The 24,295-nt window shown below is 60.8% G+C and overlaps 9 protein-coding genes and 1 non-coding gene across 10 annotated transcripts; all 10 read left to right on the top strand.

Annotated features, from left to right (window-relative positions):
• Positions 1–755: 755 nt before the first annotated feature.
• On the top strand, positions 756–4,640 carry LMJF_24_1870 (conserved hypothetical protein; the record flags this gene model as incomplete). Its single annotated transcript, XM_001683652.1, has 1 exon — positions 756–4,640. One exon carries the CDS (start codon positions 756–758, stop codon positions 4,638–4,640), a length of 3,885 nt encoding a protein of 1,294 aa, XP_001683704.1.
• Positions 4,641–6,376: 1,736 nt separating this feature from the next.
• On the top strand, positions 6,377–7,984 carry LMJF_24_1860 (conserved hypothetical protein; the record flags this gene model as incomplete). Its single annotated transcript, XM_001683651.1, has 1 exon — positions 6,377–7,984. One exon carries the CDS (start codon positions 6,377–6,379, stop codon positions 7,982–7,984), a length of 1,608 nt encoding a protein of 535 aa, XP_001683703.1.
• Positions 7,985–9,626: 1,642 nt separating this feature from the next.
• On the top strand, positions 9,627–9,698 carry LMJF_24_TRNAASP_01. The gene has a single exon. It is a non-coding gene; the product is annotated as a tRNA-Asp (tRNA).
• A 390-nt stretch (positions 9,699–10,088) lies between these two features.
• LMJF_24_1850 (hypothetical predicted multi-pass transmembrane protein) lies at positions 10,089–11,327 on the top strand (the record flags this gene model as incomplete). Its single annotated transcript, XM_001683650.1, has 1 exon — positions 10,089–11,327. The coding sequence occupies one exon, from the start codon at positions 10,089–10,091 to the stop codon at positions 11,325–11,327; it is 1,239 nt and encodes a 412-aa protein (XP_001683702.1).
• A 1,127-nt stretch (positions 11,328–12,454) lies between these two features.
• Positions 12,455–13,291, top strand: LMJF_24_1840 (putative lysophospholipase; the record flags this gene model as incomplete). The annotated part of the gene is made up of 1 exon (XM_001683649.1): positions 12,455–13,291. One exon carries the CDS (start codon positions 12,455–12,457, stop codon positions 13,289–13,291), a length of 837 nt encoding a protein of 278 aa, XP_001683701.1.
• Positions 13,292–13,836: 545 nt separating this feature from the next.
• Positions 13,837–14,559, top strand: LMJF_24_1830 (conserved hypothetical protein; the record flags this gene model as incomplete). The annotated part of the gene is made up of 1 exon (XM_001683648.1): positions 13,837–14,559. One exon carries the CDS (start codon positions 13,837–13,839, stop codon positions 14,557–14,559), a length of 723 nt encoding a protein of 240 aa, XP_001683700.1.
• Positions 14,560–15,457: 898 nt separating this feature from the next.
• Positions 15,458–16,981, top strand: LMJF_24_1820 (putative short chain dehydrogenase/reductase; the record flags this gene model as incomplete). Its single annotated transcript, XM_001683647.1, has 1 exon — positions 15,458–16,981. One exon carries the CDS (start codon positions 15,458–15,460, stop codon positions 16,979–16,981), a length of 1,524 nt encoding a protein of 507 aa, XP_001683699.1.
• Positions 16,982–18,045: 1,064 nt separating this feature from the next.
• On the top strand, positions 18,046–19,368 carry LMJF_24_1810 (putative short chain dehydrogenase/reductase; the record flags this gene model as incomplete). The annotated part of the gene is made up of 1 exon (XM_001683646.1): positions 18,046–19,368. The coding sequence occupies one exon, from the start codon at positions 18,046–18,048 to the stop codon at positions 19,366–19,368; it is 1,323 nt and encodes a 440-aa protein (XP_001683698.1).
• Positions 19,369–19,986: 618 nt separating this feature from the next.
• LMJF_24_1800 (conserved hypothetical protein) lies at positions 19,987–20,307 on the top strand (the record flags this gene model as incomplete). Its single annotated transcript, XM_001683645.1, has 1 exon — positions 19,987–20,307. One exon carries the CDS (start codon positions 19,987–19,989, stop codon positions 20,305–20,307), a length of 321 nt encoding a protein of 106 aa, XP_001683697.1.
• Positions 20,308–21,478: 1,171 nt separating this feature from the next.
• Positions 21,479–22,144, top strand: LMJF_24_1790 (conserved hypothetical protein; the record flags this gene model as incomplete). Its single annotated transcript, XM_001683644.1, has 1 exon — positions 21,479–22,144. One exon carries the CDS (start codon positions 21,479–21,481, stop codon positions 22,142–22,144), a length of 666 nt encoding a protein of 221 aa, XP_001683696.1.
• Positions 22,145–24,295: the final 2,151 nt, after the last annotated feature.

Raw genomic sequence — 24,295 nt, 5'->3', positions numbered from 1 at the left:
AGAGGAAGACGAGGAAGAACGCCGCTGTCACCCTTCCCTCACTGTCGCCTGACTCATCTTCCTTGCCGCGCTCGGTGCTCTGCGAAACGTCTATTTGCTACTGCTGCTGCTTTCTTCTCTGCCCCTTTTCCCTACGACCATTCTGCTGCTGGATTGTTGTTGTCGCTTCCCCCACCCCGCCCCACCCCCACCCCTCCCGTCGCTCGTCTTTGTCCCAGAGGACGGGTGTGGGCCCTTTTCTTGTGGCCCGCGCGCGTGTCTGTGCTCCACGCATCGCGGCTCAGTATCCATCCATCCTTCCCCCACACACTGGTGCCTCTGGTGCCGTCTACCCCTGACTCGCCACTCTCGTGTTGATCTTTTCGTTTTTTTTTCGGTTTCGCTCACACGTTTCTTCGTGCGTGCTTCCGCACTTCGCCTCTGCTCACCGGCAGCGCGTGCTGCTCCTGCTTCTCCCCTCCCTCTTTCTCGACCTTTTGAAGGCTTGACCTGTCATAGCGGCGGCGTTGTCGAACTCTCCCCCCTCCCTCTCCTTACGCTGCCCACTGCCCGCTGCCCACCACCACACTCCGAGTGCGCACAGACGGAGGCACGGGCAAGTTGATGTATGTACGTGTGCTCACACTATCTGCACTACTTCTTTCACTTGTTGAGGTCACGGCTGCCTCTCTCCCTTGTCTGGGTCTTTTCCTTTTTCTCTCCCCTCCCCTCCCCCCCCCTCTTTTTCCCCTCTCACCTTTCCGTTTACCCATCCGATGTTCTACTCGGGCTGGAAACTGCTCGCGCCAGCGTTCATGAACGTTGGCGCCCTTTCCGCGGAGCTGCGCCACAGCAACGCCACCGGGGACGCCGCCGCAGCGTACCTCACTCAGGACCTCTTGCTGGGCAACGACTATACCGATGGGTCCGCGTCAGCAACGCCGCAGCGGCAGCACCAGCAGTCGAGCGCCGAAGCAGCGGCACACATGTCTGTGTCTCCCGGCGACGGCGACGATGTAGCGCGACACACACCATCAAGCCCCTCGCCAGCTAACAAAGAGCGTCTCTGCGCGCTGCCACACCGCGCACACCGGCGGCGCACTCACAGCGACGTGGCAAAGGAGACGGGATGCGTGCTGCACCTCGCCGCGAGGCCTGCCCTCTCATTCAAAGAGATGGAGCAGCAGCTGCACCGCCGCACGACCGGGTCCTCCGATTGCTTCCATGTAAAGAGCAACGCGCCTGCCATGTTTCAGGCGGCAGTGGTGTTTATGGAGTGCGTCGTCACCTGGCCATCGGTGCTGCAGGCGGCCGACGCCGCCGGTGCCGCTGCCGGTGCCGCAGAGCGAAATACGAATCGTGACAACTCCGCCGTGTCGCCGACGGCTAGCGCTACCAGCAAGCCGACGCTACCGGCGCTGGTGCTGGGGGTCTGCCAGCGATCCCTGGAGTGGTACAGCCTGCCCGGGGAAGCGGAAAACAGCGTTGGCTTCTACGTGGCACAGCGCCTGATCGTCAAGAACGGCTACGAGGACGGGGACGCCGTGAAGCTGCCGGATGACGGGCGCAGCCGGGTTGGTGGCAGTCGCGTGAACTTCGGTGATCACGTTGGCTGCCTTATCGACCTCGTCCGCCACCAGCTCGCCTTCACGGTGAACAAAGACATCGTCTCTACCCTCCCACTCGAGCCTTCACTGGCGGATGGCAGCTATTACTTCGCCATTGGCCTCGCTCGACGCCCACAGCAAGCCACTGACGTAGTGGTGCGGTTTTACAGCGGTGCGCAGTGCCTGAGTCAAGACGTGCCTCTCCGAAGGGGCCAGTTGCCCCTGCCGCATCAGCAGCAGAGACAGCTGCCTGTGTTCCCGCTGGCCAAGTACGTGCGCGAGTTGGCACTCCAGTCGGTGGGACGCTGCACTACTTTCATGTCAGGGCAGGAGGGCGAGTCGCACATTCGACGGAGTGCAGCCGCACTCTCGAGTGAGCAGCATCCGGGTGGTGGCTCGACGGTGGCAGCAGCCCACCGCAACACGAAGGGAAAGCGTCCTGATGTGCACACTGCCAATGCATCCTGCGGCAGGCAAATACCACTGGCCCCAGAGACGCTCCGCGACACGCGCGTCACGGCCGTCCTGCGCGACTACCTCTCCGTTCGCGGCATGACGGGTGCGCTGCAGACGCTGGATGCCGAGCTGCATGAGCTTGCGCCTGCACAGAGTGAGCTGTACGCCACTGCAGCGGGTGCCGCTGGTGGGGGTCCTGCTGGCCCGTCGTCATCACCACTCTCTGCGCCTGTCTCTGCACGTGCGCACCCTTCGCATGTTCTCTGGCGCCCTCCAACGCCAGGCGAAGCGCAGGAGGCATGGCAGTGTTACGCGGCAGACATGAGTCGCCTTCGTACGGCACTACTGCAAGAAGTGGCCTGTAATGCCGACGGCGCACCGACTCCGCCCCTCTCCGCGCTTCTCGGCCAGCTGATGTTGTGGCGTCCGTCACTCGCCTACGCCTTTGCCTCCGTATTCGACAGCCACATGGCGGCCGCGTCAGCGGGCGGCGGTGTTGGGGCGAGTGGCAAACACCCCAGAAGCGGTGCTGGCGCGCCGATGCCACTCTCGCCATACGACTGGGTGAGACGCGTTGTTCATCCCTCTATGTTCACATTGAGTATGCTGGGGCTTCGCCAAGACATTCGCTACCTCGTGCAGTCCTATCAGGCGGTGGAGGAACTGTGGGGCATCCTGCAGACGTATTTGCGCGCGGCGCGTGCGGCGTGTCAGCAGACACACGCCGACCCCCACGGTCATTGCCCGCAGCAGCCGCAGCGGCTTTCCTTTGCAAACGGCAAGGAGGAGGTGTTGCCGGCAGAGCGTGGCACGAACGGCAGCAACACCACCCCCGGCACTACGAAGAGCCCTGTTTCTCGTCAGGGGATGGCAGGCAAGAGCTCGCCCCACCACTCTCGCATTTTCTCCAACGCGTCTTTCGCACCCACTCCCGAGGCGGAGCGGCAGGCGCAGGCCGCCTTTACATCTTATTTTACGCAACTCGTATGGAACCCGGCACGCGTGCTTCCTTCTCCCATGACGCATGTTTGCCGTGCCCCACCGCTCTCTGGTGGTGCAGGTGCAGGTGCAGCTGCACGCGCAAGTTCACGTGACGCGCTCGCGCCGGCGTCCCTCGATGCGCTGGCAGCGCTGGCCGGCCGCGCAGACGCCGGCATCGCCCCTCGCTCCGAGAGGACTCCCTCCGCCCCGTACGGCGGTCGCACCCGCCGCCGTGTGGGTGTAGATGTGGATACAGATGCAGATGCGGAGGACTTCCGAGCCTGTGCGGCCGCGTGCGCTGCTTCGGTGCGACTAGACACATCGACTGCAGCGGACGGCAACAGCAACGCGTCGCAGGAACGGCATCGACAACCGTCGTCGCAACCGCCACAGGCGCAGCAGCGGCCGCTCTACATAGCACATGTGGAAGAGGCAATTTTGGTCCTCTACCGTGGAGCTGTTGTACCGGCCCCAGCGCCGTCGCGCTCTTCGCAGGTGTGCCTCCTGCAGACGCTGTCAAGCCTTCACACGCATACTGTTAGCACGCTGCGGCAGATAGAGCGGTTTGTGCGGCATGGCGGGGGAGGCATCGGCTTTGCCGATCGCACTGCCCTGGACTCGATCGATTTGCTGAGCACGCTCCTGCGCACCGTGCAGCATCGCTACCGGCAGCAAGTGTGGCGGCGTCTCGTGCACGCGGTAGAGGACGCCAACCAACAGCTGGAGGGACGGCTGCGGAGTTGGGGAACCGTGGCGCAGCAGCCGCAGAGGATGCGACCTTCGCCATCCATGCCATCGTCGTCTCAGGTGCCGCCGGTGGTGATTGCAGGGCCGAGACGGTGGCATGCGTGCCTGGACGGCTGGCTTCAGGAAGAAGGCAATGCCGAAGACGGTGAAGGCATCGATCGCGACGCGGCTGTCCTAGAGGACGACGAGGCCACACAGCGGCAGTCGCCGGCGAGGTCGCTAATGACCGGCTTTTCGTCCTTCAGAGCAAGCGAGACGCCGACCCATGAGGCGCTGGTCGCCAGGAAGGAGGGTGAAGGCGATCAGCCGTCACCGGCGGAGGCCACGCGGCAGATGCCTGCCTTCCCCAGCTACGAGGACCTGACAACGTTCATGCCGTCCCTCCGCTCGCTCTGGCGACGTGTGGAGGCGCGAGCAGCGCTAGAGCCGTCCTTTCACCTCGTCACAGAACTCTTTGTTCAGGAGTTGCGGCGGTCGTTGGACTTGGCTCCAGCACTGGGGTGGCGCGAGAGGACATCCACAGCGCCGTGTGCTACTTCTAACCCTGGACCGGCCTCCTCAGCCGCTGTCCCCACAGAGGCCGTCGCCTCACCGCTGGTGGCCGTGAAGTCAGAACCGAAAGTGATGACAGTGAAGCGCCCCTTAAGTGTAGCGTCTGGCCCGAGCAGCGTGAGCTCCAACACCATCAGCGCTCCGCCTCCGCGCACGGCGCGGCCGTCTAGCATGGGTGATGCAGAGGATGACGAGGCAGCGGAGGCCGCGGCGCCGGAGGGTGATGAGGCGGAGGTGGTGGCTCGCTGGTTCGCTGAGGAGCTGTACCTCAGTTCCATGTACATGAAGCGTGTTTTCAAGCACATGTCTGGTTCCTGAGGGTACTGTACGGCATTGGCACACGCGCACGCAGTGCAAGGAGGGGAGGCGTATCTCGGTGCAGCTATACATACTGCCAGCGACGCACTGGGTTGCTCCTGTTTCTGTGGTGCAGTCTGTGAAGAGTGAAAGGCAAAGGAAGGAAAGGGAGGTGCATCAGCAGCCATGTGCAAGGAGGGTAAATAGGGGCAGCCGGCGCAGCAGAGACGAGGACGTAGTACGTTTGGTGGGATGAGGCGTGGCGCCAGGGGGCGAGGCGTCAAGGAGTTGAGATGCGGCAGTCTGTCCTTCGAGTGGGTGGGTGTTCACAGTACGGTGTGCATGTCTGATGTTTGTCCAGGTATGTGTACTCGTGCGTCGGCATACTGTCTCCATCCTCTCGCTTTCCGCACCCACGCTCTCTCTCCTCTCAGGGACCGGTGAACGGTGGCGGTGGCGGTGGCGGTGGCGGTGGCGGTGGCGGTGGCGGTGGCGGTGGCGGTGGCGGTGGCGGTGGCGGTGGCGGTGGCGGTGGCGGTGGCGGTGGCGGTGGCGGTGGCGGTGGCGGTGGCGGCGGTGCGCATACTCTCGCCCCCGCTCACGTCTTCGCCTTTCCTGTGTTCGCTTTTCGGTTTTCTGTCGTCTTTTTTTGCGTGCGATACCTCTTCTCGTTGTGTTTGCGTGGTTTCGCGTGCGCGTGTGCTGAGTGGCATCGACTGTGATGAGGGTAGCACGACATTGGTGAGGGGGAGGTGGAGGGCGAAAGGGTTGAGCATGTCATGTCAATCAACATGCACAAATACATACACACACACACACACACAGGCGTGCTCTTACCGCGCGCTTATTGTTTCGAGGGTGGGCGCTCGCTCACACATCTCTCCCCTTTTTCGTTTTTCGTCCTTCGGTGCGTCGCATTCGAGTCTCCTGTTGCATCGAAAAGCAAGCAACGATGGTGAACAAGGGGGTGTTAGGGAGAGGGGGGAGAGGGGGGCGGAGGTGTGGTGCTTCACCTCTCCCCCCTCCCCCCATTGGACATTACGCAACAGCAAACACGAAACACACACACACACACAAACAGCGTTTGGACGTGCGGCTTATGCAGTCCACTCCCCAGGCTCCTCCCCTTCCAACCCCCTCACTGCACTGCCACACACAGTCTCTCTCTCTCTCTCTCTCTCTCTCTCGTCTCCATTTGGGCAGGAGTGTGCTTTACTCAGACGTGTGTGTGTGTGTGTGTGCTGGGAGTCTCGTGTCGTACTTCGCAGAGGAGAACAAGGAAAAGAGGGTAGGAGGGCAGAAAGGGATACTCGTGTGCGCGGGATTCTACGAGGAAGGGGAAAAGGGTACGGCGGTGACTGTCCTGAGACCCCTTCACCCCACTCTTTCCTTTGCCGTGGATCTCTCTCTCTCATCAGCGCCTTCCCGCCACCGTCGACATGGCGTGTGTCTGTGTTATCTCAGCCGTCGCCTCAACTCCTTCCCTCTCTCCTCTCTCGCCCCTCCCCTGCCACAATCGTGTTGGCGGGAGGGTTCATGTGACGGTTGGAAACTATTTCGACCTCGCCCCTTCCTTTTTCGTATTTGCGTTGTGTGGCCGAAGCGTGATCCGTCTGCGCGCACGCACATCACTGCCACCCATCCACCTCGTCGTGTAGTATCCACACACCCAAACGCACGCAAAGCCGTAGCGGGAGATACAGACAGCGTCGGCGCCTTCACTCGCCTCCCCAACCCGACACTCACACGCACTCGCGATGTCCGACTCTCATCAGCTTTACGAGGTGGCCGGCCGCGCACTTCCGCTGCCGCCCAAGCGCACACCGCCTCGCTACAGCACTATAACCCGCTCTGAGGAGCAAGAGTACCGCATAATTTCCCGTGCAAACTCTCCCAGTCGCGCCGAGACGCTGCGTGATGGCAAGATAAGTCCCGTCCCTGTAGCGTTGCAGCGCGAATCACAACTCGGATACCGCGGCCAGGCTGCTCATCCTCCGCCAGAGGACTCCAAGCACCTGGCTCCACCCACCTTGCAGAAGTACAAGGCGCCATTGAATCGGCTGACCGGACCGTCAACGCCGCAGCAGCAGTCGCAGAAGTCGACGGAGCTGGAGCTCGACGATCTCAGCAGCTGCTTCTCGTCACACTGCAACAGCGCACCAGATACCAACGCGAAGATGCACGCGGCAAGCGAGTTCTTGGCTCAGGGCGACTACGCGACCCCTCCCCACTTGAATATGACCGCCATCGTACCAGAAGAGGGTAGCTCCATCGACAGCCGTCCGTCTCTGAACCGCACCAAATTTGAGGCGGCAGTGGCGGCGGCAGAGGATCAGGATCGCAATGCCGCTCCCGCGCGGTCCATCGAGATGTCTAGGACTTGCCGCAACCAGGCGCCTGCCAACCCACACAGCACCCCGGCTGCAGCGGCGCCGGCGAGCGGCACCCGCTCCACAGCAGCACAGTCCACGTTGTCGCGCTACAGCCATTCCAAGGGATACGGAGCGTACAGCGGCGACCCGCGGCAGCATGCTGCGAGCACCCACGGTGCTCCTCAGAAGCATCAGCAACAGCAACCAAGGCCACAAGGCGCAGCTGCCACGGACGCTGCGGCGCACCCAGCAGCCGCGGCAGCGAGCGGCATGGGCAGCAGGCGAAGAGGTGTGCCATCGCATGAGCGCTCACCAAGCGAGGCAAGCTCCTACCGTCGTGACAAGCATAGCGCCCGCATCGCACCCGTGTGTTATGTCGAGCAGCACAGCCGCTCCCCGGTCAGAAATAACAGAGCAGGCCTCCTGTCATCCCCAGTGCCGGTCGATCCTCATCTCACCCACGAGTACTCTCAGCAGAAGATAGAGGAGCGCCGAGCGTCGAAGTCGCGTGTGGTGCCCAGCAGCCAGTCAACGGCTATGGTGGCGGTTTCATCAAACGCGTGGAACAGTATCCGCACTTCCCGCAACGGCGAAGACCCGCTGGAGATGAGCGTCCCTATAGCGGAGCGAGTGAACGTCATGTCCACATTGACACGACACTGCGACATCTCGGCATCCGTGCCTATGGGGACGCTGGAGGGCACGGAGCTGCTGCCGGGGCTGCCCCAGCTGCAGGGGCACCGCAACGATGACAATGCCGATCGCCCCTACCGCACCATTGTCCGCTTCATCGAGTATCAGCCCCAGGGGGAGCGACCCGGATTGGAAGAGATGCTGGTCAGCTACTCCGGTCATGAGGACGTGCTGTGTTCCGCCTTGGGCGAAGCGTACGGCAACGACTTTGAGATGCTGAAACTCGTTTGCAGCCGCACACCGGCGGTTCCGCTCTTGGCAGATTGCCCTTCTGTCGACAAGCGCGCCACCGCCTCATAAGCAGCGCTACGTTGTGGCTGCACCTCACAAACTCCGCGAGTATCCTGTGCACGTTGCGCTGCGGCTGGGCAGGGCATAGCCGCAGGCGAAGGCGACGTTGCAGCAAGCTAGCCCAGCAGAGCCCCCTCACAACCGCAGCGGACGGCACATGTGAGGGACCCCGTATCAACACGCTAACGGCGGCGGTGGCGTGGTTCCGCAGGAGTGGCGGGAAATCCATGAAGACGAGTACAAGGAATCCTCTTCAAAGCCCATGAACACGCCGCGCGATGTCGGAGAGGAGAAGCCGGTGCCCGAGGTGCCTCAACGTCATCTCGACAGAGATACGGGAAGGCTACACGCAATGAAGGGGGCGGCATACACGTCCTTACCCTTGCTCGTCCTCGCGGCACTCAGCTTGCCATCCCCCCCCCCTCCCACCTCCCTTTCCAGTCGTTGCTCCGGGGACGCACGTCTGGCTGTGTGAGTCCGCGACGCCCCCTGCCTCCGAGCGCCCCCTCCCCCCTCCCCCCTCTCCCCTCTCCTTTCTTTTTTGCGACCATTGTTTTCCATCTATTGATCTGTATACGTTTTTGTTTTCGTGTCTTCTGTATCTCCCCCTCGCTATATTGCTGCTTTTTGCATTGCCTTTTTCACTTCCTATTTCCCCTCCTCTTCATGAGCCAGCGACGGTTGCGAGAGAGTGGAGGTGCGGAGGGGGAGGGGGTTGAGCACGAACATGCACAACGGGGAGAAAGAAGGGCAACCTCTTGGCTTCTTCGGCTGTGGATGCCCTCCCCTCCCCCGATAGCACGGTGAGTTGGGGGACACGCCTCACACACACAAATACACACACACACACGCCTCAGCGCGTCGTATCGATATCTTCGGACCCTCTCAGTATGGGGAAGGCGAGCAGCCCCACCCGCCCCCTGCCCCTGTCAATGCACAACCGCCTCTGGTGGGTGACGGGGTCAGGTGTCTGCGACGTAGGGGGAGGTCGGCGCTACGTACCGCCGCTGATGCCGGCGGTCAGGTCCTGGGATGGCGCTTCATCGGAGATAGCTGCGACAGTGAATACGCTTGCACTATCCACATGATGGGCAGCGTGTCGACGTGGCTCGACCGCATCTCAGTCGGCCCTCGCTGCCCGCTGGTGGGTGAGCCTGAGCCATCCCAAGCGATGCGCCAGCTGGCGACCTGCTCAGCGTGGAGCGGCGGGTAGAGTTTGAGACAGGAGCCGTGCTCCGATGGCTGAGTCGGCGCGTCGCTGTAGCGCGTGTGTCTACGGCTGCTGCGCACCACGCGACGGGTGTGGCGTGTGGGCACAGTGGCGTTTGACCTCACGTGTGGTGTGCGGCAGCGAAAACAACCAAACAAAACGCACACGCGCCGAAGACGGGAAATATACTTTTGCAGTCTTGGTGCGCGCACCGAACCCCCCCACCCACCCTCCTTTCCACCCAACCTCCCCTTTCTTTATCGTGGTCTTTCCTGAAAGGCTGCCGTTGCAAAGCGTGCTTTGTGCAACAAAACTAACAACTCCCCAAAGGTTTATGCACACCACTCCCCTGTATCGCCCCTCCCCTCCCCAGAAAAGGGGGGCGGAAGCTGTGTAGATGGGGGCATGCGCAGAGCTCGAATGCGCTGCTGAGTCTCTCAGTTCTCGGTAGTATAGTGGTTAGTATACCCGCCTGTCACGCGGGTGACCCGGGTTCAATTCCCGGCCGGGAAGGTTTTTCCTTGCCCAACACCATCAACCACGCCCAGGCACACCCGAACACGAGCCTCCGTCCTCACCCTTCTCCCCTCCCGCCCTCCCTCTCAATTGTAATCCGGCGCCTTCTGAGTTAATACTCGGACGCGCACGGAGAAGTTTCTGCAGAGATACGGGTCACTTGTCCCGTCCTCGCCTCCCCCTCACCGCGCACGCCCCTGTGTTGCACCGGAGCGTCAGCACATGCATCTCTCTCCCTCTGTTGTCTTGCTTACACCAACACGCATACCGCTCACTCACGCACATCGACGTATCCCTTGACTGTCGCGGTGGCGTACTTCTGTGTACGGTATCGCCACGCTTGTCTGCTTGTCTCTTCTTTTCCCTTGCTTCCGCTCTTGATATCCAATGCAGCGAGGCCAGGAAAGGCGGCTTCGGTGCCGCGATGCGGTGTCGTGGAGCGCGAGGGCCTCAGTAGTGGTCCTGCTATGCGCACTACTCTGCGGCTGCGGCCTCGCAGGTGCTGCGGCCGAACAAGAGCCGTTGGTGCTGCATACAAGCCTTGTAGACCTGCTCAACGCGGAGAACGCGCTGTGGACGGTGTCGCTCGGCACTCCCAACGCTGCGAACCCACCAGCGGTGTGGACGGCGATGCACGAAGTGCGCGTGGAGACGCAGCCCTCCGAGTCGGCCGCTTCGCTGCTCTTCACGCTGCCGCCGCCGCCGACCAGCTCGAGGCACCGTGTCGAGGACGCGGAGGGAGAAAAATACGACGAAGACGGTGCGGCGATGGGGAAGCAAAGCGCGGTGCCCGGCGACGATGCCTTTACACAGACGCAACACCGGCAGCCCTTTGGCCACCTCGCGCAGTCCTTCCACGGAGTTTCTTGCGAGGAATACCGGACGGGCGGGCGAGGGCAGCAGGGCACCGTGCAAGGCCGGTGCTTCTTCCTGCGGGACGACGGCGAGGACTTCTTTGTGCGCTACGAGGTACAAAGTGCCGGCAACGGGGAACCAAAGAAAGACAGCGAGGAGGCAGCTGCCACCAAGACCACCGCAGCAGTGCGCCGCCGCCAAGGCCGTGCTCCGGCGAAGGCTGTCGCTTCACCGAAGGCAACGGCGAGCAGCAGCACAGAGGCATCGGGGCCGGAGTCGCGGATCCTGCGCAGCGCCTCCGCGAGTGGCGTGTGGACAGAGCACATCCTTCTAGGCGATAGCGCTGCCGCGGGTGCGAAGGAGACGAGCGCTGGCGCGGCAGAGGAACACGTCTGTGTCGGAGACGTGACCATTGATGAGTACATCCGTGAGATGGCAGATGCGCGCCGCTCCAAGCAGGTGGTGCTGAAGCTCGCCATAGTGGTGCCCCGAAAGACCGGCGCCTCGGCGGATGGAGGCCAAGACGATCTAATGCATGTGCGGCTGGAGTGCATCACCGACGCTTTGTACGAGGCCATGGTACGACGTAGCACGGGCGCGGTGAAGGCAGCTCGCACGAGCTTCTTCCATCGCTGGGTGTGGCCGGTGCTGTTCGTCACTGCCATTTACGCGATGTTGGCAGCGACGGCCCGACTGGTTGCCTGGCGCAAAGCGTCACAGGGGAGTGCGGCCTCGGCTACTGCTGGCGCGGCGAAAACGAAGCAGCAGTGATGGGCGGCTGCGCAGGCAACGCAGACCACATATGGCGCTGCTAACCTTCTCTCTCTCATGTGCTGTGTGAAGGACAACGTTGATGATTGAGAATGAGGATGCAAGCAAGCAAGCAGATGGAGCGGGTGGTCAGTGAAGGGGTCGGGGATGGGTAGGGTTGTTTGAAGAGGGCTGGGAAAGGCGAGGGGCTGAAAGACCAAGCAAGTGCAAGGTACCGGGTTTATGTGTAGGCCTAGGATCAGGGCTGGCGTTCGCAGTGCTCGTCAGCCCGCGTCCTCCGTTAAGCGTACCTCCTCGTCATTGCGGGGGTCTCTCTCGGCGGCGCACGCAGACACAGACACGCACGGCTCAGTCAAGGATGACACCTTTGCGTCCATGCACGGTGTCCTCGTATGGGTACTCTTCATTGCTGCTCCCACCCCCACACCCACGCCTCCCTCATACCCGCTATCCGCCTTGTTTGCTGCGTGCGACCCAAGATGCAGGCGCGGGTGTTGTTTGAAACGCCTGTATGTGTGTGGTCGGGTGTGGGACGGTGGCTGACAAGCAAAGACTGTGACGTCTTCGCCTCTCCCCCCCCCCCTCCTCCTTCCCCTTTTTTTTGTTTTTTTTTTCGTGTTTTCGCGCGCCGTGGCGACCGAAGAGTCACCGCACCCGTGAAAGCGCCTACGGGCTCCCTGACTAAACTCCCTCACACGAAGAACGAGGAAAGAGGCGGCGCATCGTGAAGGAACAGGCAGCGGTACAGAGCAACCCACTGAGGCAACTTGCATCGAGGGTCAGGGTTCCACCCAATGAGGAACGCCGGCCAATCTTCGGCGGCGCTCATGAAAGCTGTTGCTGTGGGCGAGGATGAGCGGATGAGGTGAACGGCCACGGTTTCCGCCGCTCTGTCGACGCCAATACCATCGGCGCACATGAGCTACAGTACACCTCCCGCGTCACACGCGCGCCCGCTGCCGTCTCTCTTCTCTTCTTTGGCAGTTTCACCTTCCTTCCTTCCTCCCTCCTTCCTCCTCCCCCCCCCCCTTACCTCCTCCACACTCGGCAGCACCAAAGCGAACGTTTCTCGCTCACCTAGCAACGTGTCCGCCCCCTCTGCGATACCAGCAGCCACATCCGCCACCATGACCGTGCCGATCGACCAGCTCACGAACGCGCAGATTAAGGAGGAGCTGCGCACGTTGTACGCCGTCACCGACTTCGCCGACTGCATCGAGCACGGCGATCTTCAGAAGAAGCTGCAGGCAATTCGTAACTCGACCCCCATCACTCACGGCCTCCGCTATGGCACGCTGCTGGAGATCGGTAACAAGAATCCGACCGGCGTCGTCACCCTCGTTCACGGTCTGGGCGACTCCGCGTACGGCTGGGAGAGCGTCGGCCACGAACTCTTGCGCCGCCTGCCTCACCTTCTCTTTCTGCTGCCTACCGCCCCGTCACGGAGCGTGACGATCAACGGCGGCATGCCGATGCCTGCTTGGTACGACATCATGGACATGTGCAACAGCGGCCTGCTCCGCGGCCGGCAGGATGCCGCCTCCGTCCGACAGTCCTGCGACTATGTGCGTAGCATTGCCCACGTGGCGACGAAGAAGTATGGCATCCCGCCGCAGCGTGTTGTCTACAGCGGCTTCTCCCAGGGCGCGGCCATCTCACTCTGCACTGGGCTGACGGCGCACATCGCCCCGGCTGGCATCGCGTGCATGTCCGGCTACCTAGCTGCGTGCACGGATGTGCTGCCGCGCATTGTGCAGAAGGCTGTTCCTATCACCATGTTCCACGGCCGTCAAGACCCCGTTGTGCCCATTTCTGCCGCGAAGGAAACGAAGGAGATTTTGGAGAAGGACGGCGGTGTCGCCCCGATCAGCTTCCTGGAGTACGACATGGATCACTCCACCCTCCCGCAGGAGATCGACGACATCACCTCGTTTTTATCTCGCGTTCTGCCGGAGAAGTTCTAAGCGAGTTCTGAACAACAACAGGGGAGCGCAGTAGTTGTGTGCATGTATATTGCTGTGTCCTCGTGCGTTGTCTGAGTCTGTGATTGTTATCGTTTCTGGAAGCATGTAGCAACCTCCAGCGCCGCCTCCGTGGGGACGGCGAGGGAAGCGGATCGCCCCTCCGCAGTTTGGTGGGGGCTAGACTAGGAAAAAACAGCACAAGAAAATGTCATAGAGACAGTCAAGAAGGATGTGCTGGAGTCACAGACGCCCCTCCCTTCCACTCCCTGTCCATCTCCCCACTCACCATCGCACGCGTGCGGGACTAAGCGAAGAGTCACTCGTGTATAGGCGAACTCTCTCCCTCTCTCCCTTTCTTATCCTCAGGTTACTCTGTGCAGGGGCACCGCAAGCCTCCGCAAGAGGAGAAAGGAAAACGGGCGCACGGCAGAGCAGCACTTGTGGCGTGCGTGCGGCTGTATGTTCACCGAGCCCTTTGCGCTTCGCATTATCTCGCAGACGAAAGAAAACGGCGTGCCGAGGTGCGCAAATCTTCGTGTCGCGCGATGCGACTCACGCCACTCCGATGCTCAGCAGCGGCCTTCCACTTCACCTCACTGCTCCTCCAAGGCAGCGGCGGTGGCTACCGTTTCTTCGAAGATATGTACCCAAAGCACGACCCCGCCCCGCGGTATAGGTACTACGAGGACCAGATGCAGAGCCCCACGGTACGGTCGCTGGAGCCCAAGAAGCAAATGACGGAGACGGAGAAGCTGCACCATCTGCACGACTGGAAGAAGGACAAGGAGGGGCTCACCCCACCACCGGAGTTCGGCTGGCCAGAGGAGTGGGGCCCGGAGCCGGGGGAGGAGGGGCACAGTGAATGGTACCGGAAGAACCGCATGTACATGTCATATGAGGAGAAGTCCCGCTACGACCTGCGCGTCGGTGTGCCGGTGGAGAAGAACTCGATGCGGCACCAAGAGATGCCGTACCAGAAGCGCATGAAGGCCGCCTACGTGAATTTGGAAGAGAAGAACCCGCAATACTTCGACCCCCGCCAGCGCAAGTACTGGGCCGAGTACTCGTACGAGGATCAGCGCGACACAATGGCCAAAGCACGTGATGACTACATCAAGGAGTGGCTCGACGAGCCAGGGGTAACCAAGGAGAACGTGGCCAAGAAGATCGGCGACTACAACGGGACGGCGAAGAACCAAAACGTGAAGTCGGTGCAGCGGCGGCCAGAATGGGAGCTGGCGCCGCGGCCAGAGTACGATGACGATTGAAAAAGGCTAGGAGGGAGGTGAAGAGGGCGCAAGGATGTGCACTCGTGCACCCCCCCCTCCCCTTTCGTGCTCCGTGTCTGAGCTTCACGTGATTGGGGCTGCTGCTGATGGCAAGGGTGGGGATGGGGGCCAATGAACGGAAAGCGATGCGTACTGGTACTGCGGTCGTTTTTCTCTTCCTTTGCTATGTTTTGAGGAGGTCGCACTGCTTCACTCGATGTCGGCAGCGCACGCAGGCTGCATTACAAAGATACGTGTACATACCGACACACACACACACACGAAGCGCGCCTACTCCCTTTCTCTCTGTGCCCCTCGTGCGTGCGACACGTAGATCTTGTCCCGCTTATCCACTTTTCTATCAGTACCCTTCCCAGATCAACCGTCTCATCGCTCTCGAAAGTTGCCGGTGCCTTGGTGCGTACACAAGCACTTCTCGTCGAACGTCCACCTCTGCCTTGAGGTTCAACGTGGCGCTACGAGAAGCGATGGCGGGCAACATGAGAGGAGGAGACAATGACAGCTGTGAGGAGGTAGCTCTTGGGGGGAGCCGCAACTGGAGTAGTCCCCTTCAGCTCACATGATAATGTCGCTGCCCTCCCCCCCTCCTCCTCCTCCACCCCCTCACTCTCCGCGAGGAGGAGGGCGCTGCGCAGGGTTGTCATCGCCAGCTCTAAGCGTATGAGTACCACTTGTCGTTTGTGCTGCCTCACTGCCTTTGCTCTCTTCCCGCACCCCAATCACACGCACACGCTCCACCAAGCACATATCGCCGTAAAACCATCCAGAGCACTGCCAAGGAGAGGCAGCATCGAAAGGAAGCAGGGCGCGTTGAGGAGGTGCAACTGCATACCCCCCCCCACTGCACCAACACAGAGACAGGCAGACAGACGATCCCATGCTCCACTTCGGTCTTAGAGGCCGCCTTGTGGCGATGTCGGCAGTCTCGGCCGCTGCCCCGTTAAATATCACGGCGCGCCGTCTGCTCACCTCTTCCGGCAATGCGTCTTCATCAGCGGCCTCGGCGACTAGCACAAGTAGGTCCTCAGCAGGCACCGCACGCGCATCTCCCTCTTCCTCATTCGCGTCCACTCCGTCAGTAGGACGACACAAGGCCGTCAAGTCGATGTCGTCGCCGTCGGCAGCATCAGCAGCAGCAGACAGCATCCACAAGCTCAGCGACGACAAGGCAGAGGCCTCCGCGTACGTGTGCAGCGCTGACGACGTTCCTTCGTACTCCAGTGCTTCGCACATGGGCTACCTCATGCTGCACAGCCGCCGTCTCTGGCTGCCTCTAGTGCTCTACGCCTGCTACTACACACTGTCGGCGTACCTCAACCCAGTGCAGGCGGGTCTGTATGCGACGGCCAGTGTTGTGGCGCAGCGACTAAGCGTGCACGGCCGCAGAAACAAGGTTCACAAGGACATGACCGGCTACACGTGCGTCGTGACAGGCGGCACGAGCGGCATCGGCCTCTACACGGCGATGCAGCTGCTGGACATGGGCGCCCACGTCATAATCGCTGCGCCTTCTGGAAAGGAGACGGAGACGATGGATTTCCTACAGCGAAACTGCCGCGTTGCTGCGCCGGCTGCAACCGCGACGGTCGCGTCCTCCTCCGCTTCACCTGAGTGTGAGCCTCTCGAGAACCGCGTCACCTTCATCTCCATGGACTACATGGACCAGCTGGACGTGATGGCAGCTGCCGCGCGCATCAAGGCCCTCGCGCACGACCGCATCGACCTCCTCGTGAACTGCGCGGGTGTGTGGAAGGAGGAGCCGACCTTGACAAAGCAGAAGCTCGAGGAGCATATCGGCGTCAACTTCCTTGGGCCATTCCACTTCACCGAGGCGCTGCTCCCGTCCCTGCGCAAGTCATCGCATAGGTGCGGCCGCATCGTGTACGTCACGTGCGCCTCACACAACGGCGTCTCCAGAGGGAACGTGGTGCGTGAGCGCATGATGCTGCTGCCGGGGCCGAACGAGTTGCAGATCACCGCGCGTTGCTACAGTGCGTCGAAGCTCGGCAACATTTACCATGCTCAGTCCATTGCGAACCGCCGCTATGAAGGCATCCCGCTGAACCGCCAGAGCGATCTGCACCCCGTCGATGTATGCTGCGCCGACCCGGGCTTCTGCTTCACCTCACTGCAGCAAGCAAACGTGAGCCCGTTTCTCGGCAACAGCATCGTCGCCCGCACGCTGAGGTCTCTGTGGATCAAGGATGCGTACGAGGGAAGCCAAACTGTCGTGAACTGCTGCGTGCGCGACACGATCGAGAACGGTGGCTACTATGCCGAGTGTGCGCTAATGCCAAGTGGGCTCAGCAAGCGCGCACAAGACCCAAAGAGCCGCGACGATGTAGTGCGCTGGGCTATGGCGAAGACGATCGCCAAGTACTACACGGTACGACAGGAGTAAGAGCCACCCATCGATGGATGCGTTGGAGTATGGGGGGCCAGTGCGTGTGCTCATGTGTACGTGTTATGTTGATTTTCGTGACGTGCTAATGGACTTCACGATAAAGTGGGTGGGGGTTGAGCAGGGGGCGGTCGTAGCCAGAGCGTCTTTGTACGAGTGGCGAAGTAATACAACAAAAGCAGTAACACCAAGATGATCGAATGCAAGACCCGCAGCGCTGGGCATGGAGAAGGGGGGAAGGAGGGGGCGGGGCAAGTGCTGTGCACCCATTGCGCCTCGCTCTGCGTGCGCGTACCCACACGTGTGTGTGCACACATACTCACCTCAAGGAAGGAGTAGTGAATGTGTGCGCGCCTCGCTGCACCCTCCCCCCCCCTCGCATCCGCATCTACCATCTCCTGCGCTCGTGTGTGTGGAGAAGGGGAGAAGAGGGAGGAGGAGGGCGTATGTGCGTCCATATGATCTACGCTGCTCCATAGGTATCTCCTCTCTTGCTGAAACTCTTGCGTGGATGGCGTTGCTTGCGCATGTGTGCGCATGCGCATGTGTGCACCGTTCGCATTCTCCTTCAGTATTCATCACTCACGGGCATATACGCAAGAGAAAAGGGTGTGTCAGACGTTCGACGTGGTGGAAACGCAAGGCGCAGCATGTATCGATGTTGTGCGAGCGCAGCCATGGCTGCGGCAGCAGCTGCGCCGCGAGTGGTGCCCCGACACTCACAGCCGACCGCCGTCCTGCTCCGTCTTCATTGCAGCTGCGCTGATGGCTTTCGCCGCACCACCGTCCTTTCCCATTCCCAACGACTGGCACACACACCCGCCCTCGCCCTGGTACGGCGCTGGCTAAGCAAGGGCTCACGCGGGTTGGCATCTTCGCCCACGGCCTCCCCTCCATCGGCACCTTCAGCTCCGTCCGCTGTCTCGAATGCAGCATCCGACGACAGCGTGGCGGCAACCACAGCAAGCCGCTCTGGGGAGGCGGCGCAGCGAGTCAAACTGCGCCCTGCACGTCCGTCACCGCGCTCCATCTCGCATGTGAAGCAGAAGCCGCTCTTCCCGGGCATGTTCCACCACGTCTCGATGTTCGAGGGCGAACACGTCTACCACTACGGCCGCCACACCTTCACCATCATGCGAGACAGTGCGGCCATGGGTATGATACCGGCAGGCTGTATCCTGGGCTACATTGTTACCCACATATCCTCGTCGCTGGTGATTCCGTTTGAGGTGCAGTGCGTGCTCATGGCCGCCTTGTTCGTGCTGTCGCGTCTCATAGCAGCCGGCAGGCGCAATCGATGCACCAAAGACCTGACCGGTCGGCATGTTGTCCTCACCGGCGGTACCAGCGGCATCGGGAAGGCCACCGCGGCGCAGCTGGCAAAGATGGGGGCGGACATCACAATTATAGCCAAGGACTCGCCGCACGCCGCGGAGGCGCTCTTGTACGTGCGCAGCCACGCCAAGAACAGCGTCGATCAGCAAATTCACCTGCAGCCGCTGAACCTCGACGACTTCATTGCAGTGCGGGAGTACTGCAAGCGCGCGCGGCAGAGCAACCGTTCCATCGACATACTAGTGAACGCGGCAGGAGTGCTGCGGGAAAAGTACGTGACGACCCGCTTTGGCGATGACGTGCAGCTGGCCGTTAATTTCCTTGGCCCGTATCTACTCACCGAGGGTCTTCTCCCGCTCGTGGAGGCAGCGCACGGCCGCATCGTTTACGTCGCGTGCGCTGCGCACGTGGGCGTGAAGGGGAACGTGGTGCAGACGTACCTCAGCGGACGCGGCGTATGGTCACCGCGAGTCGCCGGCAAGTTCGACGGCTTGGAGCAGTACGGCCTCACGAAGCTCGGCAACATCTTCCACGCCCAGCAGCTGGCCCTCCGCTCCTACCCGGTGCCGGCGAAGAGTAGCGTGTCCTCGAGGCTGACGCGCCAGCAGCAGGTAATCATGACTCCTGGTGAACGCAAGCAGCCCGCGTCGCGCAGGTCCGGATACGCCGCCGCTGTTGAAGCTGCTGCAGCCTCACAGGCCAGCGGCACTGTAGCTACCGGCGCCACGGCTACCGTAGGCATCGAGCCACGGTTCACTTGCTGCGCCTGCTCACCAGGGGGAGTCATCACGAACCTGTACCGTAGCACCCCGTTCTCCGGCACCTTCGTGTATCTCTACTACCTCTACATCCTTGTGATGCGCACTGCGTGGGAGGGGAGTCAGACGGTAGTGAACTGCTGCGTGCGGGACGACTTCAAGAACGGCGGGTATTACATGAACACGTGCTATCAGCCGGCCGGACTGTCCAAGACGGCCTGCAACGTGGCGGAGCGCGATCAGGTGATGACGTGGGCGCACAACAAGATGAAGCCGTACATGAAGTGGGAATAGGAAGCGCGCAGCCCTGTATGCGTGTATGTGTGTGTGTGTGTGTGCGCGCGCACCCGTCCCAGGGGTGCGGAAAGGAAAGATCGATGGTCACAGACGCACTCGAACTCCAGATAGCAAAGCAGTCAGCACCCGCGAACATGACGCGTGAAGACACTCACAGACGAGTCACACATGTATACACACAGAGGTGGTGCGTGGGTGGTTGGATAGGAGCGGAGAAGGCGACGATGCGCCTCGTGGCCATGGAGAGTGGGGTGCTGCGGCTGCCTCGCTTCATCTCTTAGTCCTCTTTCGTGTGCATCTCTCTCTCTCTCTCTCTCTGCGTACGGTGAAGAGGGAGGGAGCATGCGCCCCATCATCTATGCCACGGGGGGGGGGGATGATGATGAGCATGGTGGAGGGTGTCCGTGATACGTGCTGCGAGCTTCCTCTCTTATCGATGACTACCGCCCTCCTCCTCCTCTTTCTCCCTTGTGTTCCTCGGCACATTCGGCTTGCTGGCCCTCCTCCGCGACATAAAAGTGGATTTGCCTCACGCAACGCTCACCAGTTAGACCTACACACACCAAAAGCACACACACACACACACACACACACACGCACACACACGCACACAAAATGGGTCTCACTCAAGATCAGACGCAGCGCGTCAAGACGGCCTTCCTTAGCTACGCGCAAGGGCAGCCTAAGGTAAGCGAGGCCATGATGGACCAGCTCATCTGTGGCGCCATCCCTGGGCTGTCCTGGGAGCAGCTGCAGGCGAAGAAAGCAGTGCGAAAGGTAGGCGCAGACGGCTACGACCTTGGTGCCTTCTTTGCCATGGTGAACTCCGACCCAGCGTACATCGCCTTCATTCAGCAGCACTTCCCGCCTGCGCCGCCGGAGCAGAAGGAGCCGGAGGTGGACGCACTGGCGCTGAAGACCGCTAAGGGCTTCTAAGTAAACAGGGAGACACACACACATGCACGTGGAGACCGCTGCATGACCCTGCAGGGGAGAGGAGGGTGGTGGCAAACGCGGCTGTGGTCGAAAGCGTGCGCACGGCTGTGGGGTCAGCCATGTCTGTTTCGTTTTATATGTTCAGCTAACGCTCTCCGACATCTATGTGAGACCCCTGTACACCTTATCCAGTGCCTCATCCCTTCTTCTGTCGACGCAAAGGTGCACGCGGGGTCGGTGAGGAAAGGTGGCCCGTCTCTGTATATCGTGTTGGTCCGCACGTTTATGTTCCACTGAGGGGGGGTGGGAGCTGCCACGGCCTTCATCAGGCTATCCCTCCCTCCCCCGCCCTTCACCTTTCCTTTCATCATTGTATCAGTGAAGCTGTTCGTCAGACGGCACTGCGCTTGCCACGACGACCTGCCCGTCGGCGCCTGCGTGCGTGCATGATGTTGCTGATGTCCTTCCTGTTTTATTTGTTGCTTTGTGTGTATTTGCGTATCCCATCGTCCTGTCGGCCATCATCTCTTTGCGTGCGGCGTTGCCGTGGAACGGTCTATGTAAAAATCTTGAAGGGCGCGCACACACTCGCCGACTCTCTCCCCTACCTCCGCGATCTTGCCAGCAACCTCGACACCAACGGTCGCCGGTTAAAGTGGAAGTGGGCGTGTTTGCCCTCAATCTCTGCACCCCCTCCCCTCGGTGAGCACTAACGTGCGTGTGTGAAAAGGGTGAGGCGCGGAAGAACGAGCCCCCCTCCTCCGCTCTTCCCTTTTTCCGATACGCGTTAGTCTGCGTGCGGTATGAGTGAGTGCTTTCAGCGAGCAGCCACCGCCCGTGCAGTGCTCGGCGCAGCTCTCCTCTCTGTGTCGCCGTTGCGTGTTGGTCATCCGCTCCTCACGCGCCACGGCGACTACTGCAGTACACGTGCGCTGACTTTCCTACATAACAGCTCCTTACTCCTCACCCCCACCCTCTCTCTCTCTCTCCACCTCTCGCGCACCCACGCGCGTATGTGTAACCTCTGCACAGATACACGCCAACTGCTACGGCGTCCACCACCTCTTCTCTCAACTTTCCTCCACTCAGCTGTTTTACCTGAGAGTATAAAGGCAGTCTACAGTGAAATCATCAAAGCCGCTACGCTTCTCTTGCACCCTACCTCCCAACAATGGACAGCGACTTGTCGGCTGAGATAGCGCGCATCGAGGCAGAGTTGGCGCAAGATGCAGAGTTGCGCCAACAGCAGCAGCAGCTGGCACCGCAGCAGCCTCCTGCATCCTTATTTGGTTTTGGCCAGACAGCCCCGGTCCAGCCGCAACAGCAGCAGCAGCAGCAGCTGTTCCAGACCCAGCCTCCACAGCCACAGCAGCAACCATCCAACCCCTTCAACGTCAATGCCAGTCCCTTCATGCCGACACCGCAGCAGCCTGATTACTCGCAGCAACAGCAGCAGCAGCAGCAGCCCATAGGTAGCGCTGGGCAAGCCGCCGCGCAAGCCTCTGCACCAACGCCAATCATTCACAGCTTCTCCAAGGACACAGACAGCCGCTCGATCTTCATCGGCAACTTGCCAAGGGGGACCGACGGCACCCCGACGACGACGCCAGAGGAGCTAGTGCAGTTCTTCGCTGACTGTGGCAACATTCTCAACTGCACAGTGCTGAAGGACCGCGCGACAGGGGAGCCGAAGGGCACCGCCTACATTGAATTCGCCGACTACACGGCGATGGGCAAGGCCATCGATACAAAGAACAACGCCAACTTCAAGGGCAGCACCATAATTGTATGCGTGAGTACGTCCCCTCTCTTTTCACTTGCAGGTTTCTTCGGTTAAGCTTCTAAAGCCCATGCAGCGGCCTCGTGCGAGGAGGGGGTGCGCGTGAGCGGAGTGTGTCCATCTGTGGCAATGGAGGTGTGCTTCGCTGGCGTGCTGTCTTTGGTCAGAGGGGTCGTGCACGTGTGCCCGCACTCTGGCATCGAAGACAGCGCACGTGGAGCACCCACATGCACACCCTCCCTCCCTCACACATCTGACCACCCTCACCCGCCCTCTTTCCTACCCCTTCCCCCCTCCCCCTCCCCTCTCCCCCTAACTAAAAGGAAAACCTGCTTATACACGCACGCACATGTGTCTGTGTGTGCGCAGTGGGGTGGAGTCGGTGTGTGCGACTGTATATGTGAATGGTGCCGATACAGGTGTGTGCGTGTGTAGGTAATCAGCGTGGAATTCGGGGCGTTGGACGGCAGACAGGCAGACAGACACGCAGCAGCTAAAGGGTGCAAACCGCCCGCGGAACGGTGTGCAGCCATCATGAAAACACATACTCACCGCTAGACAGGTGAACTGCAAAACACACGCACAAGGAGACACACACACGCACACACACAACGAAAATCTCCAAAGCAAAGGACGAAACAAAGAAAAAGCACGCGTGCGTGGAGGTGCAAAGGTGATCGTGGGGCACGTCGGTTGTGGTGGTAAGAGGATCGAGGTGGTGATGAGGTGGCGGCAAACACACACATCCACATAGCGAGAGAGGCGAGTAAGTGAGGGGAGAGCAGAGCGAAGGAGGTTGGGAGGCGGTGTACGGAACCGTGCACGAGTCCCAGATCAAACCGCTGCTCCTTCCTCCTTCCCTCCCTCTCCCTGCCCCTTCTGCTTCTTTTCCTCTGTGTGTCTGTGTGTGTCTGTGTGTGTGTGTGTGTGTGTGTGTGTAGGCCATCCGCTGCTTTTACCACGATCACCGAGCACGTCCGCACTTTCACCGCGCCCTCACTCCTGCAAGGCCACCTAGCAACAACCAGAAGAAGCGCAAAACCAACCGAAAAAGTGCAACTGCAGCCCCTCCCTCCCTCCCTCTCTCCCTCCCCCCCCCCTTCACAACAAAAAAAAAAAGAAAAGATGTGCCGTTCAAAGTACACACATATACGTGCGCACACAAGCACACACACACACACATACACATATATATATATATATATGTGTGTGTGTGCTTGTGCCTGGCTGTGTATTTATGTACTTTTGTGCACGTGCGTCTCTCTCATCTCCGCCTTTCTTTTTGCCCTTTTGTGTGTCGTTAGCTGTCTGTCTGTCCTTGTTTGCCCTCTGCTCTCCCTCTCTGTGTCCTCTCACGTTACCTCATTCACCTCTCCTCGCATACTCCGTTCCCTCTCTCCCCTCTCCCCCCCGCTGCTGCAGGTATAGTTTCTCCAACTTTGTACCAACATCCTTAACCTCCTCATTTTCGCTCCCCGCCTCTCCTCACAACTTCTCTCCCCTGCCTCTCCTCTCCCTCTCCCTCTCCCTTTCTCCTCACTCAACTAAAGGTGACCCACAAGCGGTCCAACTTCAAGCCGGGCCGCGGTGGCCGCGGTGCTGGCCGTGGCCGTGGCCGTAGCGGCACTGAGCCGCTCCAGGCGCTCGCCGCCTTCATGACCATGCTTGGCGCCGCCAGTGGCTACCGCGGCCGTGGAGGTCGCGGAAACGGTGCTCGCGGTGGCGGCGGTGCGCGTGGAGGTGGTGGTCGCGGTGGCGGCCTGAGTGGCGGTGCGCCGAAGCCACAAAGCGGCAATCCGTCCGGCGGCTTTCAGCCATACCAGTAAGTCATGGGCAAAACGTGTGTGAGGAGCGCGGAAGGGGCGGGACACTCACACACACACACACACTCACACACCGGCGAAACTAAACATATCGGTATGCGCGAGAGACGGGAACTCGAAGCCAATATCTCGTACCGCAGGATGGGGTGGTGGGGTGGAATCATGCGAGAATTGAAGGGCCAGTAAGCGAACCAGTGCGTGTGCGTGTGGATTGGTGGGTAACTTGAGGGTGGATGGGTGGCGCAAGTCGAGGAAGAGAAGAGCAGTGATCATTGACGGAGAAGGAAGCGGAGGCAGCTGTGTATTGTGCCAGTCCTCTGCGCCACCTCCCTCCCTCTCCCGCTCTCCTCTAAGCCTCCTCTTCGTCTATCCTCTTTTGTGGAAG

Source organism: Leishmania major, chromosome 24 (assembly GCF_000002725.2).
Source record: "Leishmania major strain Friedlin complete genome, chromosome 24".
In the NCBI taxonomy this organism is placed as follows: Eukaryota; Euglenozoa; class Kinetoplastea; order Trypanosomatida; family Trypanosomatidae; genus Leishmania; species Leishmania major.
This window is presented reverse-complemented; position numbering and strand designations above follow the sequence as displayed.